The sequence below is a fragment of the Aulonocara stuartgranti genome, assembly GCF_965226115.1.
Source record: "Aulonocara stuartgranti genome assembly, chromosome: 23".
Taxonomy (NCBI): domain Eukaryota; kingdom Metazoa; phylum Chordata; class Actinopteri; order Cichliformes; family Cichlidae; genus Aulonocara; species Aulonocara stuartgranti.
In genome coordinates, this window is record NC_138958.1 from 40,978,290 (window position 1) to 41,004,983 (window position 26,694).

Below are 26,694 nucleotides of genomic sequence, written 5' to 3' on the forward strand. Positions count from 1 at the left end.
TTAAGGACTTTTCTAAGATCGTAAAACCCCTTACCAACCTAACTGCTGGATACCCCCCACTGCGAAAAAACAATAGCTCTAAGTCCAACTACGTCCAATACTTTCAGCCAAAAGCTCCTTTCGGGGAGAGATGGACAGAGAGTTGTCAGAAAGCGTTTGAGACTATTATAGACAAACTGACTTCTGCCCCAATTCTAGGCTTTGCCGATCCCAAGTTGCCTTATGTATTACACACAGATGCAAGCATAATCGGGTTAGGGGCAGCTCTTTATCAAGAGCAGGAGGGAGAGTTGCGAGTAATTGCATACGCAAGCAGAGGACTATCAAAAAGCGAAAGCCGTTATCCTGCTCATAAGCTTGAGTTTCTTGCCCTCAAATGGGCTGTAACGGAAAAGTTTTGTGATTACTTATATGGCAGTCCTTTCACAGTAATAACTGACAGTAACCCTCTAACTTACATTTTGACCACCGCTAAGTTAGACGCGACGAGCTATCGCTGGTTGTCCGCCCTGTCCTCTTTCGAGTTCCAGCTTAGGTACAGAGCAGGCAAACAAAACATGGACGCAGATGGCCTATCTCGTCGTCCGCATCTCGAGCCATTAAATGACCTTGTCTCCCTGAAGGAACAGGAGCGGATCCGTCAGTTTGTGCAACACCACTTGCCTGGCACCGATCCTTTCACTCACGTTCCCACTCAAGCTGTCAGTGCAATATGTGAGAAACATCTAGTCCAGTCTCTTGACACAGACCATGCTCTCGCCTGCCCACTCGTAACTTCACTGTCTACGTCCGTTGATGCTGTTCCCGACAGTTTCGACCAGTGTGATGCTTTTCCTGTCTTTCCAAGCTTGTCAGAAGAAGAGATAAGACAAAGTCAAACAAACGATCCTGCTATCAGTGAAATCATACACCAGCTTGAAACAGGTGAAACATCTCCTCCTACTGTAAGCAACGAGATCCCACAACTTAGCATCCTTCTGCGTGAGTTAAACAAACTTGAGTTGCAGAACGGGATTTTGTACAGAAAAAGACAAGTAGGTGAAGAGACACAGTACCAGCTGGTTCTTCCTGAAAGTCTAAGATCTATGGTTTTCAAAAGCCTTCACGATGACATGGGTCATTTTGGTCTTGACCGGACCCTTGATTTAACCAGAACCAGATTTTTCTGGCCAAAAATGGCCTCAGACATAGAGCAAAAGATCAAAAGCTGTAGCAGGTGTGTTTGCAGAAAGACCCTGCCAGAGAGGGCGGCGCCCCTAGTAAACATTCAAGTCACCAGACCTCTAGAGTTGGTGTGTATTGATTTCTTGACAATTGAACCAGATCGCAGCAACACTAAAGATGTCTTAGTTATTACAGATTTCTTTACGAAGTATGCTGTAGCAATGACAACTCCCAACCAAAAGGCTAAAACTGTAGCCAAGGCCCTGTGGGAAAACTTTATAATCCACTACGGTTTTCCCGAGAAGTTGCATAGCGATCAGGGAGCAGACTTTGAGTCAAAAACTATCAAAGAGTTATGCGACCTAGCTGGGATTCAGAAGGTCAGAACTTCACCCTACCATCCCAGGGGAAACCCTGTGGAGAGGTTTAATAGAACCCTGCTAAACATGTTGGGTACACTCAAAGACGAAGACAAGAAACATTGGCGTGACTTTGTTAAGCCACTCGTTCACGCGTATAGCTGCACCAAACATGAAAGTACAGGGTTTACGCCGTACGAGTTAATGTTTGGCAGACAGCCTAGGTTACCCATTGATCTTGCCTTCAATGTCCCCCTGAACCATCGCCAGCAGCAATCTCACTCACAGTATGTTAAAGCCCTCAAATCTCACCTTCAGGAGAGCTACCAACTGGCTACCAAAAATGTAAGCAAAGTTGCTGAACGTAACAAAACTAGATATGACAAACATGTAACCGAATCTGTCTTAGGTGTCGGAGATCGCGTGCTTGTAAGGAATGTTCGGATTAGGGGAAAAAACAAATTGGCTGATAAGTGGGAGTCCGTCGTCCACGTGGTTGTAAGCCAAAAAGACAACCTCCCAGTATACACAGTCAAACCCGAGCATCACCAAGGTTCCACTAGAACTCTCCACAGAGACCTTTTGTTACCTTGTGGGTTTTTGCCAACTGCCCCTGAAAATCCTCCAGCAGTCCAAGTAAAGCCTCATCGGCCAAGCACACGTCAACACCCAACAACTGATCCTGATGAACCTGAACTTGAATACCACTCCGAGGAGGATAACTACCCTCTGTATTACCCTCCACTTCCTCCCAAGGAGATCTCAAGGTCGATTGAGGAATACGAGGTAGTTTTTCCTCCCAAGGCTAAGTCAAACCATGCTAATGAGCAACCCAAATCAGACAATTCTCAAGTCTCAGAAGATGTGACAGTGCCTGATATTGCTCAAGAGCACATGGACATGACGGAAACTGTAAATTTACCTGATTGTGGAAACCTACCGGATATGGAAAACTTACCTGAAAATGACAAAATACCTGAAATGGAGAAACCACGTGAAATGGAAAACTTGCCTGAACCTGCAAAGGAAGGAGCTCAGATAACTCAACAAAATGAAAAGGACAATGCATCGGATTCAACGAAAACTAATGATGAGGAAGCAACTCAAACTCACGTGAATGAAACTGAACCTGTAAACAGTGAAACTGAAAGAAATGACCCCGAAGCAGAGCAATCAGTCAGAAGATCATCCCGAGAGAGAACAAAGCCCAAGCACTTAACATACCCTCAATTAGGCAACCCTCTTGTTGGCATAGTACAGTCTTTGTTCCAAAGCTTAAGTGAAGCTGTCACAGGCTCTATTGAAATCCATGATATCCAGGTAGTCTGAGTATGCATTATGCAAAGGGGCTTGCATACATTTAAGAGGGGAGGGTGTAACCCTGGTTAACATAGCTAACAACAAATAAAAGCCTGTTAGTAAAAACAGTCATAAGAAATATATTACAGGTGATAAATAGTCAATAAATAGATCATAATGGTTAGAAAATTCATTAAAAACATCAGCAATGATATAATTCATGGTATAGGATTTCATTTGTGTTTAAAAACATGTTAAAAGGGTACAGAACTTGCTAATTCATGGTGTTTTATGTTAATTCAGGTAAAATGGCTAAAATATGTGTTGAGACTCTTATTGTGAAAGGGCACGCTGCAGCGTGACTCCTGTGATTAGCCACACCCAATCGGGTTGTTCCTTTTTTTTGATGCTCGAGAGGGAGAAATGCAGACAGTCCTTGCAGAGCTGCTGCTTAAATGAGTGAAAAAATAGTAAAAATAAGCCAAAAATCTACTTAAAGCCATTTTTGTACTCTGGAGAATGTATTTTTGTTTTTCCGACCTGTCCTTGCCTTGGTGACGTTGTGAACATAACCGAACGGGACTTGGTGAGTTCAGAAATTGTCTTTTATTTCATGCAAGAAATTTTTGTTGTATTATATTGCTCATTTCATGCAAATGGAGAGCCAAGGTAGCAGATTTATGTTGTTTTATGTTAAAAACGGTGGATTCGTGCTTAAACGACACACAGGCTGCAGTTCAAAGGCCTTTGAAGGTGTTTCAGCGCGCCATATTGGCGTCACCTCATTTACGGCTAAATAAGCTGGAAAAAACGGACTTTTACTGTTATTTAAGGGCTACCCGTGTGTTATTTTCGAATGTTTATGCACTTTATTTTGTTGTTATGGTAGGCCATTAAGGTTTGGATCGGGAAATGCTGAGCTAGAATCGGAGTTTGATCCGCTGAGCGAGAAACAAGATGGCGAGCCACCCACAGACCCATTGAACTGTACCGAGCAGGAAAAAGGAAAACGCCCCCTGCTGGACGTTGAGCTCTTTCGCTGAAAAAACTGGTAGGATTAATCCATACACCTCTGCAAAAGAACAGCGGACTTTTCAAAGCACTGGATAATCATTCGGAGTAATCCCAGGATTAATAGTTAAAGGACACAGAGACAACTTTCTTTTGTTTATTTGTTTGTTTAAGGGATTTATTCAGCCTTTTGCTGAATTGTTTTCAGTTTTACATTTATTCATTTATTTTTGTAATTTATTTTGGTCAACCTTACATTTTAATGCTGTAATGGTGTTAATGGAAATGTAAATAATTTTGTTGGGTTAAAACAAAATAAGAACTGGTTGAGAATTTAAAGGTGAACCTAGACCAAGATTAAATTAAATCTTGGGCCTAAAGAACTGAACTTGATTTAAAATAACACAGTGTTAATGCAAATAGATCAAAGGATAAACTTGAACTTAGAACTTGAAATAAATAAAACAATAACCTAGGTTGAAAATAACATCCTTCTAAAGCCAAATAAAAGGTTTTGAGATAAATAGGATGAACTGACAGAACATACTGAACTAAGAAGGGGAAAGAAAACATCTTGTTTTCCTTAAATGTGTGATGTTGAATGTTTTATGTAATGTGTCTATAACTGTCTATTCTCTGTCTTCACAAAATAATAAGCCGGCAATTTAAACGTATTTACTGGTCTGTGGTCTTTATTACATGCTACGCTCATTACTGCTCTAGTAGTCGAACCTAACTGGTCCTAGTATACTGTAACGACTCCAGAAGTGTTACACTATCACCCAGCAACACGGCTAATGCCTTTCACACAGCTTTGTCTCAACTCCAAAGAGCCACAGAAGTAAAAGCTAATAATAATAATTGAAACAATCTTTGAAAAAATGACTTACCAAGCATGGCAAACAACTCAAATATGTAGAGCAAAATGTTCTGAAAAGGCTTCACTTCAGCTTCGATTGGAGCCTATGGTGCTGGGGGTGGAGTCTGTGAATTTACTCTATTGGTGTCATAGCCCCTGTAGGAGTTCAGAGTTAGGAGGTCGAGAGTTAGTGGTCGTGTCCAAATTCATGGGCTGCATCCTCCTGAGGCCGCATTTGTAGACCGATTACGTCACAGCGACGCGCCGAAGGCTGTCCAAATTCGTAGACTCCTCCGAATGCAGCCGACAAATGCGTCCTCCTTTTCCCCGAATTTTAAGGATGGGTCGGGTGTGTCCTTCGTGGCCTACCATATCCCAGAATTCATAGCGCGGCCCAGCCAAACTCCAGTTTCCAACAATGGCGGCCACTACTAAGTTTTAAAATTACTCATACTAATCTTTCTGGGTCACAAAATAAACTTTTAACATATTTTCAGGCGAGGAGGTAGTTGTGTAAACATCAAATATCTGCTGGGTTTATCAAGATATCGCATATTTGCAAAAGTGCTTCGACGTTTTCGGAGGTGTCTGCTACCCACCAGCTCGATAGCTAGCCGGGAGCTCGAGGGTTACTGATGCGGCCGAGAACGGCACAACTCCGGGCACATCATTTTCAGATCACCGTGGACTTTCGCTGCTCGGGTTAAACGTAATATATAAGTCACTTAGACAACCTAAAAATGTTACTGTTGGGCTTTCTTCAGTGTTTTGTTTGTTCGTGAGTAAATCGGTTTGGCTGAGATTAAAGTTATTAGATAAGATTAGATAAAATAAAACTTTATTAATCCCCCGGGTGGGTTCCTCCTTGGTTTTTACACAGCTGACTAAACGTCAAACAGAAAACCAATTAAACAAAAGTATGAGACAGTCGAGAATTTACGCCAGTGTCCCGTTATATTTTAGATAGCAAGGAGCAGACGGCTGAGTTTATTAAACTCCACCGAGACAGCGGTGACACTAATCAGAAGGCTAGACCGTCCAATTTCACGGCCGTTTACTTCCGGCCTACCAGACCTTCTGAGGACCCGGCCTTCGCGGTCTACGTGGGCCGGGTCCTCAGGAGGATGCAGCCCATGAATTTGGACACGACCAATGTTTCCATTGTAACACCTCCAGATTTGACCTAGAAACACTCATTTTTAACTACTATCATTTTACACCTCAGAGTTACATTAAAAGAATGTGACTCTACTTAGAGTAAAATTAATCTACTTTTGCAAGAAGACCACTAACACCAAAACATTTAACACTTTTGAAGTTGCTGTGTACAACTACATTAGACTGGCATCAGAGCGAATAACAGAAGTCACATGACCCAAAGAGAAAGTGAAACGACATTTATAAATCCAAAGTCAAACATCATATACATCAGTGTGAACAACAACCAACACAGCACAGTTGGGTATTCAGGTAAGGTAACACTGTGTTAATAATCCAATGCAGAAAATCCAGTTATTAAATTATTATATTGACCTTTATTGAGTCATCTCACATTTGGTTGACATGTGTCAAGTTAAAATAATTGAATTTCAAGAAGAATTTCAAGAATTTACTGTTTTATAATTTACTGTCTTTTTTGCTTGTTTAATTCACAGATAGTTGATGACAAAAAAAATGTTGAATATTAAAAAAATCTTTTCGGGTAAGCAGTTTTTTTCATTTCATATTCATTGTTGGTGGTTTTCTTCATGCTTCTCTTTTGATTTGCCCTATATTGTCATGTTTGTGAAGCCCTCGTGGGTTTAACATGTAATATTGAGCTACACAAGTAAAACTGGCTTGACTGGACTGAACAGTTTTGAAATCAGGAAATACTGGAGACTCGAGTGATCTTGATCTGAATTTGTTATAGATGTTTGCAAAATTATTTTACAACAGAAAAGTTACCATAATGTCCTTTGGTTTGGCAAAAAGTAACATTTCAACTGCCTGTAAAATCTAATATAACTGTGCCTGAATATGGAAAAGTGTTGCTAACATGCTTTTACTTTGTCATATTTCAATTGCAGGTAATCGCTCACCACCTTCTCGTAAGATATTTTAAATATGATACAAAATTATTTAGTCCTGAGGAAAAAACTTGAGGCTTTTACACACCGGACACGTAAAATCTGCGCAAATATTTTCTGGTCTCGTCTGTTAGTGCAGCTAATGCAGCTGTTCACACTGACAGTTTGAGCAGCAGAATTCCAGGAAGTGTAATCATGTCATACTATTTACCTCAGACACACAGCTACTCAATGCGGCTTTCTGAAATCATTTCCCTGCCTCGCCTCAAACTGTCCCACTGACATCCTGAACTATGTACGAACACACAGCTTCAGCTCCTGGATCCAACCGTTAAATTCTCCCTGCTGCTGTTTTCTTAGTTTATTACTTTTCTCAGCTCGTCATCGTTTGATGTCGGCTTCATTTTTAGTTATCACAGTGCTTTTATTGAGGAAGAATTTTCCTCAAAAAAAGCAACGCGTTCAGTCTGTAACAGCCTTAATACATAATGTGTAATTAATTTATAACGTTGCCCTTCCAGTGTGACTCATACAATTTACATTTTCACTTTGCAGTGTTAGAGGTAGAAGAGAGGAGCATATCATGGGGGTGAGTATTAAGAGTGTGGTTGCTTAGAGAGGTGTACTAGAATTATTAAGATTAACCATTTAATTTCACCTGTGTTAATCCTAGAGTCACAATTTTATATCACAAAATCCATCTCTTTTGACCTGTTTGATCATTGTGGTAACTTATGTTTAATGTTCGTTCAATTTGACTTTAAACCCATCTGTGGGTGTCACATTTTTGCTCATTCTGATGTCACTGTAAGTGATTCTCAGCTGAAGTGTTAAATATTATACATTCAAATTGTTACAGCAGCACAAACCTCTGAGTCACAATGTGGAATTCACATAGTTTCACATGGTGACACAGAAATGCTTATTTGGTTATTTCAGGCTTCTGAAATTGCAGGCAGCAGAAAACAGATGTCAGCCTGTCTCAGTAGTACACCCCTCAAGTGTTTTGTTTGTTTGATGTGTTTGTTCATAACACTGTTGTATAAACTGTAAGTGCACACTAAATCCTATTGTAATTTTCTAAATGAACAGTGAAAGAGAGCGAGAACTGCAGCTTGTCAGAGATTACAAGCCTCACAAAGATGTCCAGCATCTCAGAATTATGCTTCATGGACCACCAGGTGCTGGAAAGTCCAGCTTCATCAACTCTGTGGACAGTGCTTTAAGAGGCAAAATCGCAACTCGAGCATTGGCAGCAGCAAACTTTGGTGACAGTTTCACCATTGCAGTATGTATGAGGATGTATCTATTCTTATCATAGTTGCACACTCATTTCCTTTGAGGTTTTCTATGACTACAGGAGCGCACTGCAGTGGTAGCTGCTTTATAAGCATTAAACTATAAACGAGTGAAAAATAGTCAGCACAACTAGTGTGTAAATTATTCTGAAAACTGTTTAGGATCTTTAGTATCTGGCACTAATATAACAACACCACATTTTTTTATTCACAGTACAGGACATTTAAAATTCAGAAAGGAAATCCAGGAATTCTTTACCCTTTTGTCTTCACTGACACCATGGGGCTTGAGAGGGGCGCTGAGAAAGGAATACATGTAGAAGACATCAAACTTGCCATTAGTGGACATGTCAAAGAAGGTTACACGGTATGATGTGGATGCTTGTACAGTCTGTGATACAGAAACTGTATCGTGCAAAAAGGGTTAAGTGATTTTGCTTTTTTTTACCAGTTCAAACCCAAATCTCTCTTGCGTGAATCAGATCCTGACTACAACAGTTCTCCTACTTTAGATGACAAAGTCCACATTCTGGTTTTAGTTATTCAAGCTGACACAGTGAGCATAATCAGTGATGAAACTTTGGAGAAGATGAGAGAAGTCAGACTACATGCTCGTGACAAAGGTGAGAGCAGATGTTCTACATGTATGACGTCACGATTTCAAATAGTAGAAAAACATGAGATAAAATGATTGCATTGCTTTCTGTATTGGCAGGGATCCCACAAATAGCTGTTATCACTAAAATTGATGAAGCTTGTCCTGAAGTCAAAAAAGACATAAAGAACGCCTACAAGAGCAAGCACATGAATAAGCTGGTATGTTCCAGGACTTTCATAACTTTCGTGAGTTTGTAGACAGTTTACACATGGATGTAACATCTGAAATTCAGCTGTACATTTCAGTATATTTGAACAGAAACCTCAGCTATAATGAGTACAAATATTTGAATAAGTAATTTATAATTATCGTAATTATATAATTAGTAATTATAGTAATTATATAATTGTCACTAGTGCAACAATACAGTTTCAGTTTTTTAAATGTAATATTGTTTAAACTTAGATGGACACAGTGAACAGGGAACTGGGTATTCCACTGAACTGCATCTTCCTCGTGAAGAACTACCACAAAGAAACTGATACGAATAACGATGTGGATTCACTGATACTGAATGTACTGAAAAAGATCATTGACTATGGAGAGGACTACCTGAATGACTACAATCCTGACCTGTAATCAATGTGTGAGCGAGCTAGAAAATGAAAATGTTCAGTTACTCTTCAAGTGATTTTGCTCATGTTTCATTTGCCATCGTTACAGTCACAGTCACACAAAAAAGGTGTGAAAAGAAACTTCTTTTCTTTTGCAAATTAAATCCAAATAAACTTCAAGGAAAATCAGCACATGTACTTTTTGCTATTTACGGTATATTCAAAATGGTAACTGCACGAAGAATGACACATATATGCTTGTACACTGCTATCTGCCGTGTAACTCAAATAAATCGTTTTAACCCTTGATGTAAGACTCTCCTCTGTGAATCAGTGATTTCTTGTTTAAAGAACTGTAATTTAAGTTGGATAAGTGGTAGAGGGTCGATGTATAGATATGTAATTACTTAGATTTTCAACCCATACAAACATCCAGTTAGATACATAAGTCCAAATCAGGATATGTGCTTAGTCCCCCCCTTGACTATGCATTTGAGAGCTTAATCAGATGGTACAGATCATCTGTCCTCTAGTCACAGTCGGACTACTATTCATGAAACTAGTAAGTTTTCCTACTCAGCTTTTTGTTTAATTATTTCCATTTAGAGTAAATTCAGCCATGCTGATACTTTGTTACTACTGTCAGTGTGAGAGTAAGAACATTGTAGGAATAAACAGTGTATATGTATTGCTCGCTGCTGTTTAAAAGTTTGAGAGGAAAGAGTAGATATAAAAACAAACATCAAAGATGGGCTCAGTCTACGTATACACTTGATATCAGGTCAGCAATTACACTGTCTGTGTCCTGGTTTAAGATCATATCTGTAAAATAGATTTTAGCCAACATGAGGAAATTAAATAAAGTTGTGCCTATGACTTTATTACTGATGCTCATCAGGGAAAGACAAAGTGAGCTGTGTGGCAGGCTTGGTTAGGATCCAAATACTGGGCTTTGACACAGAATAATTAATGAAAGGCAGCAGCTTTATTGTTGGAAAATACATGCTAGCACTAAGTACATGAACAGTAAAAAGGAAACAAACATGAAATGAGAACTAAGAATCTTGGGCTAAACCACAAATAGCTAGGCGAGACATAACATGACGTGGCTATAAAACAAGGCGCTTACACAGCAACTGCGGAAGAAGCGACAGCAAGCAGGAAAACACAGGGCTTTAGTACACAGAGAGAGAACGAGTGAAATGAGGCACAGGAGGAGAGCACAGCTGGGAGTAATCAAACATAATGAGACCAAGGGGAACTCAATACATTAGTGATGTGTCGGTCGCGAACGAAATGGCTCTTAGAGCTGGATCTTTGACGTGAACAACGCAAGCCAGCTCCTTATCGCGAGCCGTGGGGTTTTTTTTTTTCTTTCTCTCACCCTCTCTCGCACTTTTTTCCACTTCACTCTGTAGGCGAGCCTTGTGCTTTGCGCTGGGCAGAGGGGGGAGGGGCGGTAGTTACACTCGCAGAAACAGGAACAGAGCGGGAGAGAAAGAGAGCCAGGGACAACATCACTTTAGACAACTATTTTCAGTTGCAGATAATAAAGGATACAGAAAGTGTCTGTATCCAGTGTCAAGACCCACTGGTGTCAAGACAACCATCTCACCCTCAATGTCGCAAAGACAAAGGAGTTGATAGTGGACTTCCGGAGGTGCAGAGAAGTACACACCCTGTGATGGCATGCCACACATGGTAAGCTCCACACCTCACCACCCGTTGATTCACTTTAGTTTAATTTACAGTCACTACTTTAAAATATTCTATTTATTGTTCAATATCGTTTCTTTATTAAATGTATTCATTTTTCCATCACACCTTCCAATGTTTATATGGCGTGCACACATATTAACCTTGCAAGGTCAAAGTTCTGTTTTAGGTTATATTAATACATCTTTCTTTGTTTGAGTTACCTGGGGGTTGGTGTCTCCTCCTGTCTGGCAAAAGGTGTGGCAAAGGGCTGGGAGACCTGAAGTACTACTGACAGCCTAATTGGATTGCACCACATGCTTCATTGCCTGGGGGGTGTTTCATGTTTGTTTAAATGTTTTGTATTAGTGGGTTATATGGCAGCCATCTTGTTTTCCCCCATGTGTGTCATTTGGTTTAGCTAAACCGGTATTTAAGTTCCCCTGTGTGTCATTTCAGGAGGTCAGTTTACCATATGTTTGTTTGAGGTTTTGTTAATTATTATCTTGAGTTTAGTCTATTGAGTTGACCTCTTTTATTGGTCTGCCTGTTTGAGTTTTGGCTTTGTTAAATATATTTTCATATTTTTGGGTCAATAAAACCCGTTTTGAATTAAAACCACCTGTGTCCTTTATGCTTTACTGCTTGGTCCCTGACACACCCCCATCACCATCAACGGCGCTGCTGTGGAGAGAGTGAGCAGCTTCCGGTTCCTTGGGGTACATCTGGCTGAGGATCTTACGTGGTCAGTACACACAAACAAAACAGTGAAGAAGGCGCAGCAGCGCCTCTTCTTTCTCAGGAGACTGAAAAGATTCGGCATGAGCCCCCGCATCCTCAGGACCTTCTATCACTGTGCCATTGAGAGCATCCTCACTGGATGCATCACCACCTGGTATGGCAACAGCACCGCCTACAACTGCAAAGCTCTCCAGCGAGTAGTGCGGTGCTCTGAACGGATAATTGGAGGTGAGCTTCCCTCCCTCCAAGACATCTACAGGAAGCGGTGCCTGAGGAAAGCGGGGAGGATCATCAAGGACTCCAGTCACCCCAGCCATAAACTGTTCAGACTACTTCCATCAGGAAGGAGGTTCTGCAGCATCCGGTCCCGTACCAGCAGACTGAGAGACAGCTTCTTACACCAGGCCATCAGACTGCTGAACACGTCATAGACACCTCAGCTTTACTACTGGAACTTTAACATTATGCACTCCATACTGTACAGTAATGCCACTGTTTTGCACATGTCTCAACTCTGTATATTTTTATATATTTTATTTATTGTTTACTCTATTTAATTTGTAAAATATGTGTACACACACACACACACACACACACACACACACACACACATAGAAAAATATTTAGTATACACATCCAGAAATGCATATACTATTATATATTGTACATATATTTATTAGTTTCAGATGTAGCCATTCTTGTATTTTGCTTGTTTACATTATTGTATTTTGCACAACTCTGTTGCTTGTGAAGCTCGCACACAAGAATTTCACTCACATGTGCTGTACCAATGTACCTGCACATGTGATGTGACAATAAAAAGTGATTTGATTTGATTTGAGAAAGTTTATTCATGCAGGCCCATATGACAGAGAATGTGCATCTTCTTTTTGTTTTCATATTTTAATTTATATTTAATTGTGTTGTGGTTTGCAGTTTTTTGTGTTGTTTCACTTTAACTTTGTTTAAAAGGAAAAAGATGAAAATTTAAATAGTTAAAAGTTGAAATGTGAATAGTTGGTTTTTGTATTATATGATTTATTTATTACATTTAATGTGGAGTGAATAAATAAAAGTATATTTACGGTGGTCCCTACAGACAAAGCACGTACAAACTCCAAAGCACGTAAAAACTCCAAAACACGTACAAAACACAACACAAGTGCTCCAGCATGCTAGGCGCAGTGTTGAGCTTTTGTTACCTATGGCTACACAAGCCAGCAAGTACCAATGACCGGATTTGGTGTGTGGTAGTAAATCAAATCAAATCACTTTTTATTGTCACATCACATGTGCAGGTACATTGGTACAGCACATGCGAGTGAAATTCTTGTGTGCGAGCTTCACAAGCAACAGAGTTGTGCAAAATACAATAACATAAACAGGCAAAATATACGAATGGGTAAATCTGAAACTAATAAGTATATGTACAATATATAATAGTATATGCAAAAAAAAAATAAAAAATTCTGGATGTGTATACTAAATGTTTTTCTACGTGTGTGTGTGTGTGTATACACATATTTTACAAATTAAATAGTCAATAAATAAAATATATAAGTATATATAAGTATATATATATATATATATATATATATATATATATATATATATAAAACACCCAGCACGCCCCTGCGGGCGGTTTATCCTTCAAGCTCGGGTCCTCTACCAGAGGCCTGGGAGCTTGAGGGTCCTGCGCAGTATCTTAGCTGTTCCCAGGACTGCGCTCTTCTGGACAGAGATCTCCGATGTTGTTCCCGGGATCTGCTGGAGCCACTCGCCTAGCTTGGGAGTCACCGCACCTAGTGCTCCGATTACCACGGGGACCACCGTTACCTTCACCCTCCACATCCTCTCGAGCTCTTCTCTGAGCCCTTGGTATTTCTCCAGCTTCTCGTGTTCCTTCTTCCTGATATTGCTGTCATTCGGAACCGCTACATCGATCACTACGGCCGTCTTCTTCTGTTTGTCTACCACCACTATGTCCGGTTGGTTAGCCACCACCATTTTGTCCGTCTGTATCTGGAAGTCCCACAGGATCTTAGCTCGGTCATTCTCCACCACCCTTGGGGTCATCTCCCATTTTGACCTCGGGACTTCCAGGTTATACTCGGCACAGATGTTCCTGTACACTATGCCGGCCACTTGGTTATGGCGTTCCATGTATGCCTTGCCTGCTAGCATCTTGCACCCTGCTGTTATGTGCTGGATTGTCTCTGGGGCATCTTTACACAGCCTGCACCTGGGGTCTTGCCTGGTGTGATAGACCCCAGCCTCTATGGATCTTGTACTCAGAGCTTGTTCTTGTGCTGCCATGATTAGTGCCTCTGTGCTGTCTTTCAGTCCAGCTTTGTCCAGCCACTGGTAGGATTTCTGGATATCAGCCACCTCCTCTATCTGCCGGTGGTACATACCGTGCAGGGGCCTGTCCTTCCATGATGGTTCCTCGTTTCCCTCCTCTTTCTTGGGTTTCTGCTGCCTGAGGTATTCACTGAGCACTCGGTCAGTTGGGGCCATCTTCCCAATGTATTCTTGGATGTTCCTTGTCTCATCCTGGACTGTGGTGCTGACACTCACCAGTCCCCGGCCCCCTTCCTTCCGCTTAGTGTACAGCCTCAGGGTGCTGGACTTGGGGTGAAACCCTCCATGCATGGTAAGGAGCTTTCTTGTCTTTATGTCAGTGGCTTCTATCTCCTCCTTTGGCCAGCCTATTACCCCAGCAGGGTACCTGATCACGGGCAGGGCGTACGTGTTGATGGCCCGGATCTTGTTCTTACCATTCAGCTGACTCCTCAGGACTTGCCTGACCCTCTGCAGGTACTTGGTGGTTGCAGCCTTTCTAGCGGCCTCTTCATGGTTCCCATTCGCCTGCGGGATCCCCAAGTACTTGTAACTGTCCTCTATGTCTGCAATGTTGCCTTCTGGTAGTTCAATCCCCTCAGTTCTGACTACCTTCCCTCTCTTTGTTACCATCCGACTACACTTCTCCAGTCCGAACGACATTCCAATGTCATTGCTGTATAGCCTGGTAGTGTGGATCAGTGAATCGATGTCTCGTTCACTCTTTGCATACAGCTTGATGTCATCCATGTACAGGAGGTGGCTGACAACTGCTCCGTTCCGTAGTCGGTATCCGTAGCCAGTCTTGTTAATGATCTCACTGAGGGGGTTCAGGCCTATGCAGAACAGCAGTGGGGACAGAGCATCTCCTTGGTAGATCCCGCACTTGATGGTGACTTGTGCTATGGGCTTGGAGTTGGCCTCTAGTGTTGTACGCCACATCCCCATTGAGTTCCTGATGAAGGCTCTTAGGGTCCCATTGATCTTGTACAATTCTAGGCATTCCAGTATCCAGCTGTGGGGCATTGAGTCATAGGCCTTCTTGTAATCAATCCAGGCAGTGCACAGGTTGGTCAGTCTGGTCTTGCAGTCTCGGCTGATTGTTCTGTCTACCAGTAGCTGGTGTTTTGCGCCTCTGGTATTCTTGCCAATTCCTTTCTGTGTCCCGCTCATGTATTGACCCATGTGCCTGTTCATCTTAGCCGATATGATGCCTGACAGGAGCTTCCATGTAGTACTGAGGCAGGTTATTGGTCGGTAGTTGGAGGGGACCGGTCCCTTCTTGGGGTCCTTGGGGATCAGGACCGTCCGGCCTTCAGTTAGCCATTCCGGGTGTCTCTCGTTAACTAGCAGCTGGTTCATTTGTGCTGCCAGACGCTCGTGGAGTGCAGTCAGCTTCTTCAGCCAGTAGGCGTGAACCATGTCGGGCCCTGGTGCTGTCCAACTCTTCATACTGGAGACCCTTTCTTGGATATCTGCCACTGTGATGGTTACTGGACCCTGTTCAGGGAGGTCGCTGTGGTCTGCCCTCAGATCCTCTTTCATTGTTTCATTGTTCTTGACAATGACAATAAATAAATAAATACTAAATACTCTAGCCACTGAGCATTGCCGTTATGGGTTGCATCCTTCTCCCATATGCTCTTCCAGTATTGCTCCGTCTCCAGCCTTGGTGGTGCTGTTCTCTTATTGTTCCCTTGCCACTGAGAGTACACCTTTGCTGGTTCTGTGGAGAACAGCTGGTTTATTCTCCTGCCTTCTATCTCTCTGGTGTACCTCCTCAAGCGGCTGGCCAAGGCTGTGAGTCTTTGCTTGGCAGTTTCCAAGGCCTCAGGTATGGACAGCTTGCTGTATTTCTTAGGCACCTTATTTGTCGCACCTTGCTGCAACTCCGTTAGTTGGCTAACCTCCCTCCGTGCTACTTTGATCTTGCCCTCTAGCCTCCTTCTCCATGGAGGGTACTGCCCCTTGTCGCTGTTCAACTTGTAGCCAAGCATCTCACTGATCACTGCTGCCGTATTGTAGATCAGCTTGTTAGTGTCGGTAATCGTGGTTGTAGGTATTGCCCGTAGTGCTGCATTAACATCATCTAGCAGACCTTCTGAGGGTACTTCACGTAATCTTGGTAACCGGCTACGGGGGATCCAGGTTTCAAGCTTGGCCATGATCCTATTTTTCAGGTCAGTTCCTCTTGCACTCAACAATCCTTCTCCTATCGCACTTGGGACTATGTACCCAATCTCTGGTGGGGGTGATGATATCGCCCCCCTGACCTGGCGTCCTGACTCCTCCTTGCCGTAGCATTTGTATTGTACCTCGTCAATCTCTAGCTGTGAGAGCAGTCCCTTCTTTCGAATGTTGGAACACTGAGCTACTAGTTGTTTCGCCGTCATTGTGGATTTTGGGTATCGAAGAATCCATAGGTCCCTCATCCTATTCATGTAGCCCCTTCCGCCGGGGTTACTTGCGTAGTAGCATTCCAACAACGCCCTGTTTTCGTCTCTTGCCCACCGATGCCTTCTTGTTCCAGTAGCCCACTTTTCGTCAGGGTGCCCTGGTTCCTCAACACCTGACGCGGACCTTGTTGATCCGGGTGACGTCCGAGCCGGCATGCCTTCATATTTATTTGTCTCGCTCATGTCTGCGGTAGGCTCGCTTAGCATAGGGGGTCTAGCCTTAGGACCCTTACTGGATACAGACGCCCCAGGCAGGAGAATTATTAGGCAAATGAGTATTTTGTCTACATCATCCTCTTCATGCATGTTGTCTTACTCCAAGCTGTATAGGCTCGAAAGCCTACTACCAATTAAGCATATTAGGTGATGTGTATCTCTGTAATGAGAAGGGGTGTGGTCTAATGACATCAACACCCTATATCAGGTGTGCATAATTATTAGGCAATGTCCTTTCCTTTGGCAAAATGGGTCAAAAGAAGGACTTGACAGGCTCAGAAAAGTCAAAAATAGTGAGATATCGTGGAGAGGGATGCAGCAGTCTCAAAATTGCAAAGCTTCTGAAGCGCGATCATCGAACAATCAAGCGTTTCATTCAAAATAGTCAACAGGGTCGGAGGCTGTGGTTGCTGCTGCACGCAATGTTGATGGTGAACAGATCAAAACACTGACAGAATCCATGGATGGCAGGCTTTTGAGTGTCCTTGCAAAGAAAGGTGGCTATATTGGTCGCTGATTTGTTTTTGTTTTGTTTTTGAATGTCAGAAATGTATATTTGTGAATGTGGAGATGTTATATTGGTGTCACTGGTAAAAATAAATAAATGAAATGGGTATATATTTGTTTTTTGTTACGTTGCCTAATAATTATGCACAGTAATAGTCACCTGCACACACAGATATCCCCCTAAAATAGCTCAAACTAAAAACAAACTAAAAACTACTTCCAAAAACATTCAGCTTTGATATTAATGAGTTTTTTGGGTTCATTGAGAACATGGTTGTTGTTCAATAATAAAATTATTCCTCAAAAATACAACTTGCCTAATAATTCTGCACTCCCTGTATATGAGTGCTGTTGAAATCACCCAATTCTTTGAATCTTTGGGCTGAAGGAAGGACAATACTCGGTGTATAAATGCTCAATCAACAATCATTTATTTCCATACAATTCAACAGTCAGAGCATTACAACGTCCGGACGGGAGAGATGCCTGCAGAGGTTCGACAGCATGTCTCAAAATGGTGACGGGTTGCTCAGCTTTTTATAGTCTCTAGTGGCCCCCACCTAGTCGTAAAAGACCAAACATTAACATTCTTTCTCTCTTACAGCGCCTAAGTTATGACCTCGACAGTTGTTTCTCTGCTTTCTATAAGGTGGGGGTATGGAATGTGGTCTGTCTATCTCCCCTGTCTTTAGACACAGAGTCTCCTGCTTACAACCTTCTCTTCATGATTCAACAATTAAGCATGTCAAGAAAACAGTGTAACACATTCCCAGCAGATCAAGGATACAGAGTGATGCACATTTATCTAATGAACTCATATGTGAATATGTTCTGTTAACTCAAAAGTATAATGAGAACTAAACTACATACAGCTCACACACTCTATATTAAAGGGTATAATATGATCTACAGCAGTATTCTAATTCAACTACTTTGATTACATATATAAGGTAACATATAATAACAGAATAATCTAATAGTGCTTGTGTATAAATACACCAACAATACACATATGCTTTCAATTGTGTAATTTAAGTGATCTAGGTAGCTCTGTTTTGAAGTTCAGTTAATGCTAGAAATGTGTTTTGGAGTTTGTACATGCTTTGTCTCTAGGGGCCACCGCATATATTTATATATAAACATTAGAGGTGCAACGATATTCGTATCGATATTGAACCGTTCGATACAGTGCTTTCGGTTCGGTACGCATATGTATCGAACAATACAACATTTGTAATTTATTTTATCAATTTTCCTTCTGACGATGCTGTCTGTGTTGAGCGCTCAGTGAATCTGTGTTCGACTACTCCGCCTAGGCTGCACTGTCCAGCGCAGATCCACTGAGCGCTCAACACAGACAGCATAGTCAGAAGGAAGAGCGCAGGGCACCTCCCCCACCCTCATTCAGTTCTGGCGTTTGGAATTATTTTGGTTTTCATGTGAAGTATGACCCTGAAGGTAAGCGAGTCATGGACTAAAGTAAAACAGTATGTTGGATGTGCCATGCAATGCTCAATTACATTGGTGTGAACTAGTGTGCTAGCGCAGTTAGCTCGTTAACGTGTTGGCCGTCTAGCCCCATGCACGGAGCAATCGGCGGTAGCTCGTTAACGGATATTTGCCGTGTTGTGGCGTTAAGGTCATTTCAACGAGATTAACCTGAAAGCACTAGTGGGAACACGACGAATATGACTGCACATTTACGCCGACATCATCCTAGTGCAAAGACAAGTGGAAGCAGACAAAAAAAAGCAAGCATGCTACTAACTTTAGCCGAGTCATTTAGACAGCTGTTAGCACATGATTCTCCTTATGCTGCTGAGAATATAGCCCAGAAGAAGCGGATAGTATAGCTTTTATTTTGGAAAGAGCCATTTCTCTGTAATAAACTCTCTTTTCCAAAGATGAGTGATTCCTCAATCAGATACAGGGCTCGCAATATCGCTAGCCCGACGTCCCGGAGCTAGCGATTTTTTCAGTCCGGCTACCAAAATCTATCTCTGCCCTGCCCGTCGGGCTATTGTAGGAAAAATATATGTCAATGCTTTTGCATTCTTTCAGAAATGTAGCTGGGTAATTATGTCATTGGCATCGGTGAGCCACTGTCAATATGTGACATATTGAAGTCGCGTTTGAATTTGCGCTTGTTTTTTTGCTTTCACTTTGCAATCGTGCGAACTGTGTATAGAGAGCGACAGCACTGATCTGTGAGTGATGATAATTTGTGCACCAATTCCTCTGACATCGTCTTATTAATCGTTAGCTTACTATGCAAACATGACAAGTGAAATCTCCCGCAGCAAGCTTAAACATGTGAGAGGTTGATCGCGCAGAGAATCGCTGAGCTTATGTGAGTGAGTGTGTAAAAGCATTTCAGTTCTGCTGAGCCAAATAAGACAGGTCAGGGTGAAGAAGTGACAGCCAAAGAAAAGCTTACCACAAAACGGAGAAGTTATGACAAATCAGACTATAAGGCAAAAAGAAAGTGCAGCTTTATGGTTTCATGGACAAAATAATTTCTGTGGCTGCAATATGACGAGCTAAATAACCAGGGCTGCACATAAGTGGTCCGCAGGTGCGCATTCGCTGTCAAAATAAAAAACACGCACAAGGGTTAGGGTTAAATTTAAAAACTGTACTTTTGAGTTAAAATATATATTTATAATTTTAATAAATGACAAATTAAAAATGCATGAACATTTTTTTGTATCGAAAAAATATCGAACCGTGACACCAAAGTATCGAACCGAACCGTGAATTTTGTGTATCGTTGCACCCCTAATAAACATATATAAATAAAACCACTTTCTTTTTTACATTACTAATTCCTTTTGTGCATAATTTTATGTTGTTGTTAATAATAAATTAATTAAAGCAACAAAACAACCTAAAGAGCCGGTTTGGAGCCAAAAGAGCCGGCTCTTTTCAGTGAGTCGAACCGAAAGAGCCGGTTTGTGGAGGTAAGCATTAACGACACAGAGCTCTCAGTTCTCACTCCTTCTTTGTTCCTCTCCAACATCAACTGCACATATCGCGCCACAAAACACAGGAACACACTTCCTCAACACTGGGTGTGAGTGGAGCCTTCTAGTGGTCCACCACACATGCCCCCCCCCCCCCCCCGAACACCCAGCAGAACTAGTCCAGGACCCGGGGCTTAAGCAAACGGCCTGAACGGCTGAACTGGGGGGGGGGACTGACAGAGGGCAACCCAGCCCGGGAGCGAGGCTGGCACTGGCGGTCAGAAAAAGCTGCAGACGACTCGGACTCCGTTGATTGTGGGTTGCTCCTTGGGGAAAAAACAGAATCCATCAGCCCGGTGGCAGGTGGGCGGCCGCGGTGAGGGGCCTGGGCCGGGACCACCTGATCCTCTTGCATAACATGTGCAGGCTTAAGTCCGTCAACAGAGACAACCTCCTGCCGACCGCCAAAGTCCAAAATGAAATGTTTGTTGCCTGGTTTAAGAACCCTGTATGGCCCGTCATATGGTGGACGCAGCGGAGTCCTATGGGCACCGTGCCTGACGAAAACGAAACGAGCAGAGTCCAACGAACTCGGAACAAAAGTGTCAGGCAGGCAGTGGTGCACAGAACCAGGAACAGGAAATGAGTCTCTTGGGGGGCGAAAAGGCAACAAAGACGTATCGAAACATGGGGGAGGGCTCTTGGGTACCCGGAGGGGCTGGCCGAGGACCAGTTCAGCTGGGGAAACCCCGAGGACTTCTTTAACCGCGCTACGCAATCCCAACAAAACCCACGGAAGATGGTCGACCCAGTCGCCACCTGTTAAGGAAGCCCGGAGCGTGACCAGTGAAACTGTTCGCACATCCCGTTAGCTTGCGGGTGGTATGCTGTGGTGCAGTGGACCTTGTTAGATTTGTATTGTTGATTGTCATTTATGCTTAGAAATATTTACTCATATATGCTTAGAAGTGTATAATCAATTGTAGATTGAAAGAATGTCTCATCCTAAAGAGGTCTGTAAGAACTCTGTGTAGCTGAAGAGGGGGGTGCGTTCACTCCTCTGTACAGAGTGTGTTCTGGCATAAATCACAAGAGTTTATCTTTTTTTATTGATTTATGGTATAGCAAGCACACGTATATCTGTTTAAGTATAAGAGCCTTTTGTTAGATGGACCCAGACGTCCTGGCACCAGCTTTGGGGAGTCTTCACAGGGTCACATCTTGACCTCACACACACACACACACACACACACACACACAGGCAAGGTACTCTTTGTGTGAATGTAGACGTCATATGTTAATGAACCTATGCATATTCATGTAACCTCAATAAAAGAACAGTGGTACGGGAGAACGGACGAGAGCAACTGGGGTCAGACGAGGGAACGGCGTCTGTCCGGTTCTCTCCCGTGCACGAGAAACATGAAGAACTTTGCCTGCTTGTGTCTTGCTTTGCAGTGTAATTATATTGTTCTCAACGTTCCAGCGGATAGTTTCAAGCTACAAACCTATCAGACCTTGACCCCCAGGCCGTCAGCCATAGCAGACCAAAGCTCAGAAAAAAACTGGGGGGCCCTGTCCGAGGTAATGTCAGCAGGGGGACCAAAACGTGAAACCACGTTGACAAAAATGCTCTGGCCACCGTCACCGCTGTCGTGGACGCCAGCTTTTGTTACCTAGTGGCTACACAAGCCCGCAAGTACCAATGACCGGATTTGGTGTGTGGTAGTAACAGGTAAATTAACTTTTTTTTTTTTTAATCATTTGAATATATATGAGTGCTTGTGTATAAATACACAAACAATACACATATGCTTTCATTTGTGTAATTTAAGTGATCTAAGTACCTCTGTTTTGGAAGTTCAGTTAACGCTAGAAATGTGTTTTGGAGTTTGTATGTGCTTTTTGGAGTTTGTACATGCTTTGTCTCTAGGGGCCACCGCATATATTTATATATAAACATATATAACTAAAACCACTTTTTTTTTAAACATTACTAATTCCTTTTGTGCATAATTTTATGTTGTTGTTAATAATAAATTAATTAAAGCAACAAAACAACCTAAAGAGCCGGTTCAGAGCCGAAAGAGCCGGTTCTCTAAAAAGAGCTGGAAATCCCATCACTACAAGGGGAAGCAAAACTCAATACATTAGTGATGTGTCGGTCGCGAACGAAATGGCTCTTAGAGCCAACTCTTTGTGTCACGCCTGGCGTAGCAGACGTGTGGAATGGAGATAAGGACCCAAGATGGGGATTGCTAAGTAGTGAGTGAGCTTTATTAACAAAAGGTGAAATACAGCACAACAGGAAGGGGGGCGAGGAACAGAACAGAAAATACTCTAAATTGGGAAAACTAAAATTGAACACAAAGCCAGAACACAAACGAGGGTACCTTGCAGGGAGAATCACCAGGAAGACGGAGGAACAAACACGGAGGAACAAACACGGAGGAACAAACACGGAATAACGGAGGGGAATAACGCAGACGAACCAGCAACTAACAGAGGCAGACACGAGGTTTAAATACACAGAAGGATAACGAGGGAATGAAACACAAAAGGAGGGCACAGCTGGGAGTAATCTGACCTGATGAGACAGGGGAAAAGTAATCTGAACACACTGAGAACAAACACGGACCTTCAAAGTAAAACAGGAAACACATACACGTAATGACATAACACACCAACTTAACACAGACTGGGGGACACAGAACATAGGAACATGAACCATGAAACAGAAGAGTACAAACACCCAAGGTAACCAAAACCATAGAATAATGATAACATAAACACGGAGTCGCAGACTCTAGATCATAACCCCCCCCTCAAAGGCTAGCGCCAGACAGCACAAGAAAAAAAAACATCCAGAAAAAACAGAAAACAACCCGACCAGGGTGGGCGGCGGGGGTCCAGGAAGGAGGGTTCGGAGCAAAACAAAGCAGGAGCACTAGAATGTCATAAAATAAAACACGAGTCCAAAACCAAAAGAAGACAAAAAAGAAACACACCGTAGCTCGAGAAAACAAAGTCCAAAACAGAATACTTCAGGAGGCCAGCCCGGGGGCCGACAACACAGGAGCCCGAACAGTCCAGGGGGGCGACCGTGCGGATGGCAACGACGAGCCGACAGTTCAGCAGGCCGACCGTGCGGACGGCAACGCCGGCGACTCAGGCGAAGGGGATCCGGGGGCCGACCGTGCGGACGGCAACGACTCAGGCGAAGGGGGTCCGGGGGCCGACCGTGCGGACGGCAACATGCATATAAAAGTCACTTATTAATAAATAGCTGAAAAAGGAAGAACATGTGCAAGAAGGGTGTAGCTATTGCGGTAAACAGTGTGTTAAGTGGATGAGTTGTACAGAGATGGCCACAGGTAGGACACTCTTTCGAGGATGCCAATGTTCACATTTTGGACAGAGAGGACAGATGGTTTGAAAGAGGAGTGAAAGAAGCCATCTATGTCCACTGTGAGCGACCATCTTTGAACAGAGGCGGGGGTTTACGACACCAACTCTCTGCCATCTATAATCCAGTTTTGAGATCCCTTCCCAGACGCCTTAACGCCCACTCACATCCTGGGCCATCTGACCTCAGGAATTCGCATGATAAGGTGGGGCCAGGTTTCACAATGAACACACCTCTGGCTGATTGGAACCCACACCCAGTTTCACACCTTGGCTCAGGCAATTAGAGGATCATCAGGGGGTCCTTTTGTCCCTCTGTGGGGGGTTACTCCCACTAGGTTATATCTGGGACTCTCCACCATTTGACCTTAGAACTGAAGATGTCATGGTCCGGAGTCTGCGACTCCGTGTTTATGTTTAGTGTATTAGTATTCTGTGGTTTTGGTTACCTTGGGTGTTTGTACTCTTCTGTTTCATGGTTCATGTTCCTATATTCTGTGTCCCCCAGTCTGTGTTAAGTTGGTGTGTTGTGTCATTGCGTGTATGTGTTTCCTGTTTTATTGTGAAGGTCTGCGTCTTATGTGAGTGGTTTCAGTTTGTCTCCCTACTCTTGTCACGTAATCACTCCCAGCTGTGTTCCCCACCTGTGTGTAATCTCCCTGTGTTCTCTGAGTGTATTTAAGTTGTGTCTTCTGTCATGGTAGTTGCTGGTTCGTCTGTGTTGTTTCCCCTCGGTCTCCCTGCGTCTTCCCGTATGTATTTCTCCGGGCCTCCCTGCATCCTCGTTTCTGGTTTGTCTTATTAGTTTACCCAGTTTAGGTTTCCAGTTTCATGTTTTGTCGCCACCGTTGTTTGTACTTACCCACCTCTGTAAATAAACACTCACCTGCACCAGAGCTGCCGCCTTTTTGGTCCCTTTCTACAATTCCACACGGCTTGCCCCGGCAATCCGTGACAGTACGAACCAGCCACCATGGATCCAGCGGCAGTAAATCCGTCCGAGGAGCTCCGGGACGACGTTACATATAACGTGGAGATTCTCCTCGGGCTGTGGCTTGAGGACCCTCCAGAGGAGCTTCGCCGCGCCGTGGAAAGTCGGCTACAACGGCTGTTTTCCGGCCTGCCATGGCTTCTAACTTCGCTTCCTCCGACCGTGCAGGCTTTTCTCCGGCACACACCCCACCTTCTCTCAGCCGCTCCTGCCTCGCTGCCCGACTCGCCGGATGTGATCTTGCCCGGCCCGTCGGAGCTGTCTGCGGGGAGGAAACGCAGATCGCGCCGCCGGCGCGCCACCCCACAGCCGGATGTTCGGACTTCTAATTCCCCGGCTGTGGTGAGTGAGGACTCTGTGTCTTTTCCAGACTTTGTGACTGTTCATTCAGGGGCTGTGTTTTGTGTGGCGGATGTCAATGCGACCTGCTTATCGCCTGTGCAGCTACCGGCAGCCCAGTTAGCTGCCCCGCAGACACACTCTGCTCTCTCAGCTCGGTTAGCTCCCCCACAGCCACTCTCAGCTCGGTTAGCTCCCCCGCAGCCACCCTCAGTTCAGTTTGCAGAGTCACCCTCAGCTCAGCCTCCAGAGTCACCCTCAGTTCAGCCTCCAGAGTCACCCTCAGTTCAGCCTCCAGAGTCACCCTCAGTTCAGCCTCCAGAGCCACCCTCAGTTCAGCCTCCAGAGCCACCCTCAGTTCAGTCTCCAGAGCCACCCGTGTCCCTTTCAGTTTAGTCTCCAGAGCCACCCGTGTCCCTTTCAGTTCAGTCTCCAGAGCCACCCGTGTCCCTTTCAGTTCAGTCTCCAGAGCCACCCGTGTCCCTTTCAGTTCAGTCTCCCGTAGCTCCAGTGCCACCTGCAGCTCAGGCCCCCGTAGCGCCAGTGCCACCTGCAGCTCAGGCCCCCGTAGCGCCAGTGTTACTGGTCTCACACACTCACTCCATGCAGGGAGAAAGTTTAATTTCACCTCAAGGTGCTTTTCATGGTTCAGCCGCCATTGGCACAGTTTGCCCCTCCAGGGCTTCCTGAGAGGCTAGGTCTCAGTGCCCAGCTAATTCTGGACCCCTGAAGTTTAAGCAGCCACCTGAGAACCGCACCATGTCAGCGTTGCCTGGGCAGAGCCAGTGCTCAGTGCATTGCCAGTCACCTTTGTGTCAGCTAGTGGCCTCCATGACTGCTGGCTTAGTGATGACTTCTGCTGGAGGGTCCGTAGGACCGCTCCGGCCTTCGTCTCTAGTCTCCGCTGGAGGGTTCGAGGGACCGCTCCGGCCTTCGTCTCATGTCTCCGCTGGAGGGTCCGAGGGACCGCTCCGGCCTTCGTCTCCTATCTCCGCTGGAGGGTCCGAGGGACCGCTCCGGCCTTCGTCTCCTGTCTCCGCTGGAGGGTCCGAGGGACCGCTCCGGCTTTCGTCTCATGTCTCCGCTGGAGGGTCCTTGCTTCCTGCCTCGTCAGCTGGAGGGCCCGAGGAGCCCGTCCAGCTTCCTGCCTCATCAGCTGGGGGGCCCGAGGAGCCCGTCCAGCCGCCGGCTGCAGCTTCATCATCATCCTCGCCTGCTGCAGCTTCATCATCATCCTCGCTTGCTGCAGCTTCATCATCATCCTCGCCTGCTGCAGCTTCATCATCTTCGCCTGGTCCAGCCGCCGAGTCTTCCGCCTCGCCTGGCCCAGCCGCCGAGTCTTCCGCCTCGCCTGGCCCAGACTCCGTGCCTTCCGCCTCGCCTGGCCCAGCCTCTGTGCCTTCAGCCTCGCGTGGCCCAGCCTCCGTGCCTTCAGCCTCCCCTGGCCCAGCGTCGTTTGGGTCTGGAGCTAAACGGCCATTTTCTAGACCGCTGGCTAGGCCACTGGCCGGGCGCCATCGCCGTCGTGGGCGGCCCCCGGACCCTCTTCGCCTGAGCGGCCGCCGTTGCCTTCCGCACGGCCGGCCCCCGGACCCTCTTCGCCTGAGCCGTTGCCTTCCACACGGTCGGCCCCCGGACCCTCTGCGCCTGAGCGGCCGCCGTTGCCTTCCGCACGGCCGGCCCCCTGAACTGTTTGGACTCCTGTGCTGTCGGCCCCCTGGCCGGCCCCCTGAGCTCTTCTGTTTTGGACTCCGTTTTTCTTGGGCTATG

General features: G+C 44.5%; 2 protein-coding genes across 4 annotated transcripts in view; both read left to right on the forward strand.

The window, feature by feature from the left end:
- LOC309700748 (interferon-induced protein 44-like) overlaps window positions 1–26,694 on the forward strand; it is a 185,451-nt gene that overhangs the window by 107,271 nt on the left and 51,486 nt on the right. The gene's annotated exons all lie outside the window — the stretch shown is intronic.
- The window catches only part of LOC309700755 (interferon-induced protein 44-like), a 57,359-nt gene that overhangs the window by 25,501 nt on the left and 5,164 nt on the right, over window positions 1–26,694 (forward strand). The window contains exons 1-2 of one of the 3 annotated variants that reach the window (XM_082524550.1): window positions 6,141–6,162; window positions 6,348–6,394. The exons of 1 other annotated variant lie outside the window; for it this stretch is intronic. In XM_082524550.1, coding sequence (XP_082380676.1) covers window positions 6,355–6,394 — 40 coding nt within the window. In that variant the 5' untranslated portion in view covers window positions 6,141–6,162; window positions 6,348–6,354. Of the gene's footprint in view, window positions 1–6,140; window positions 6,163–6,347; window positions 6,395–26,694 lie in introns of those variants that run through there. One more of the 3 variants, XM_082524551.1, reaches the window with a different exon arrangement.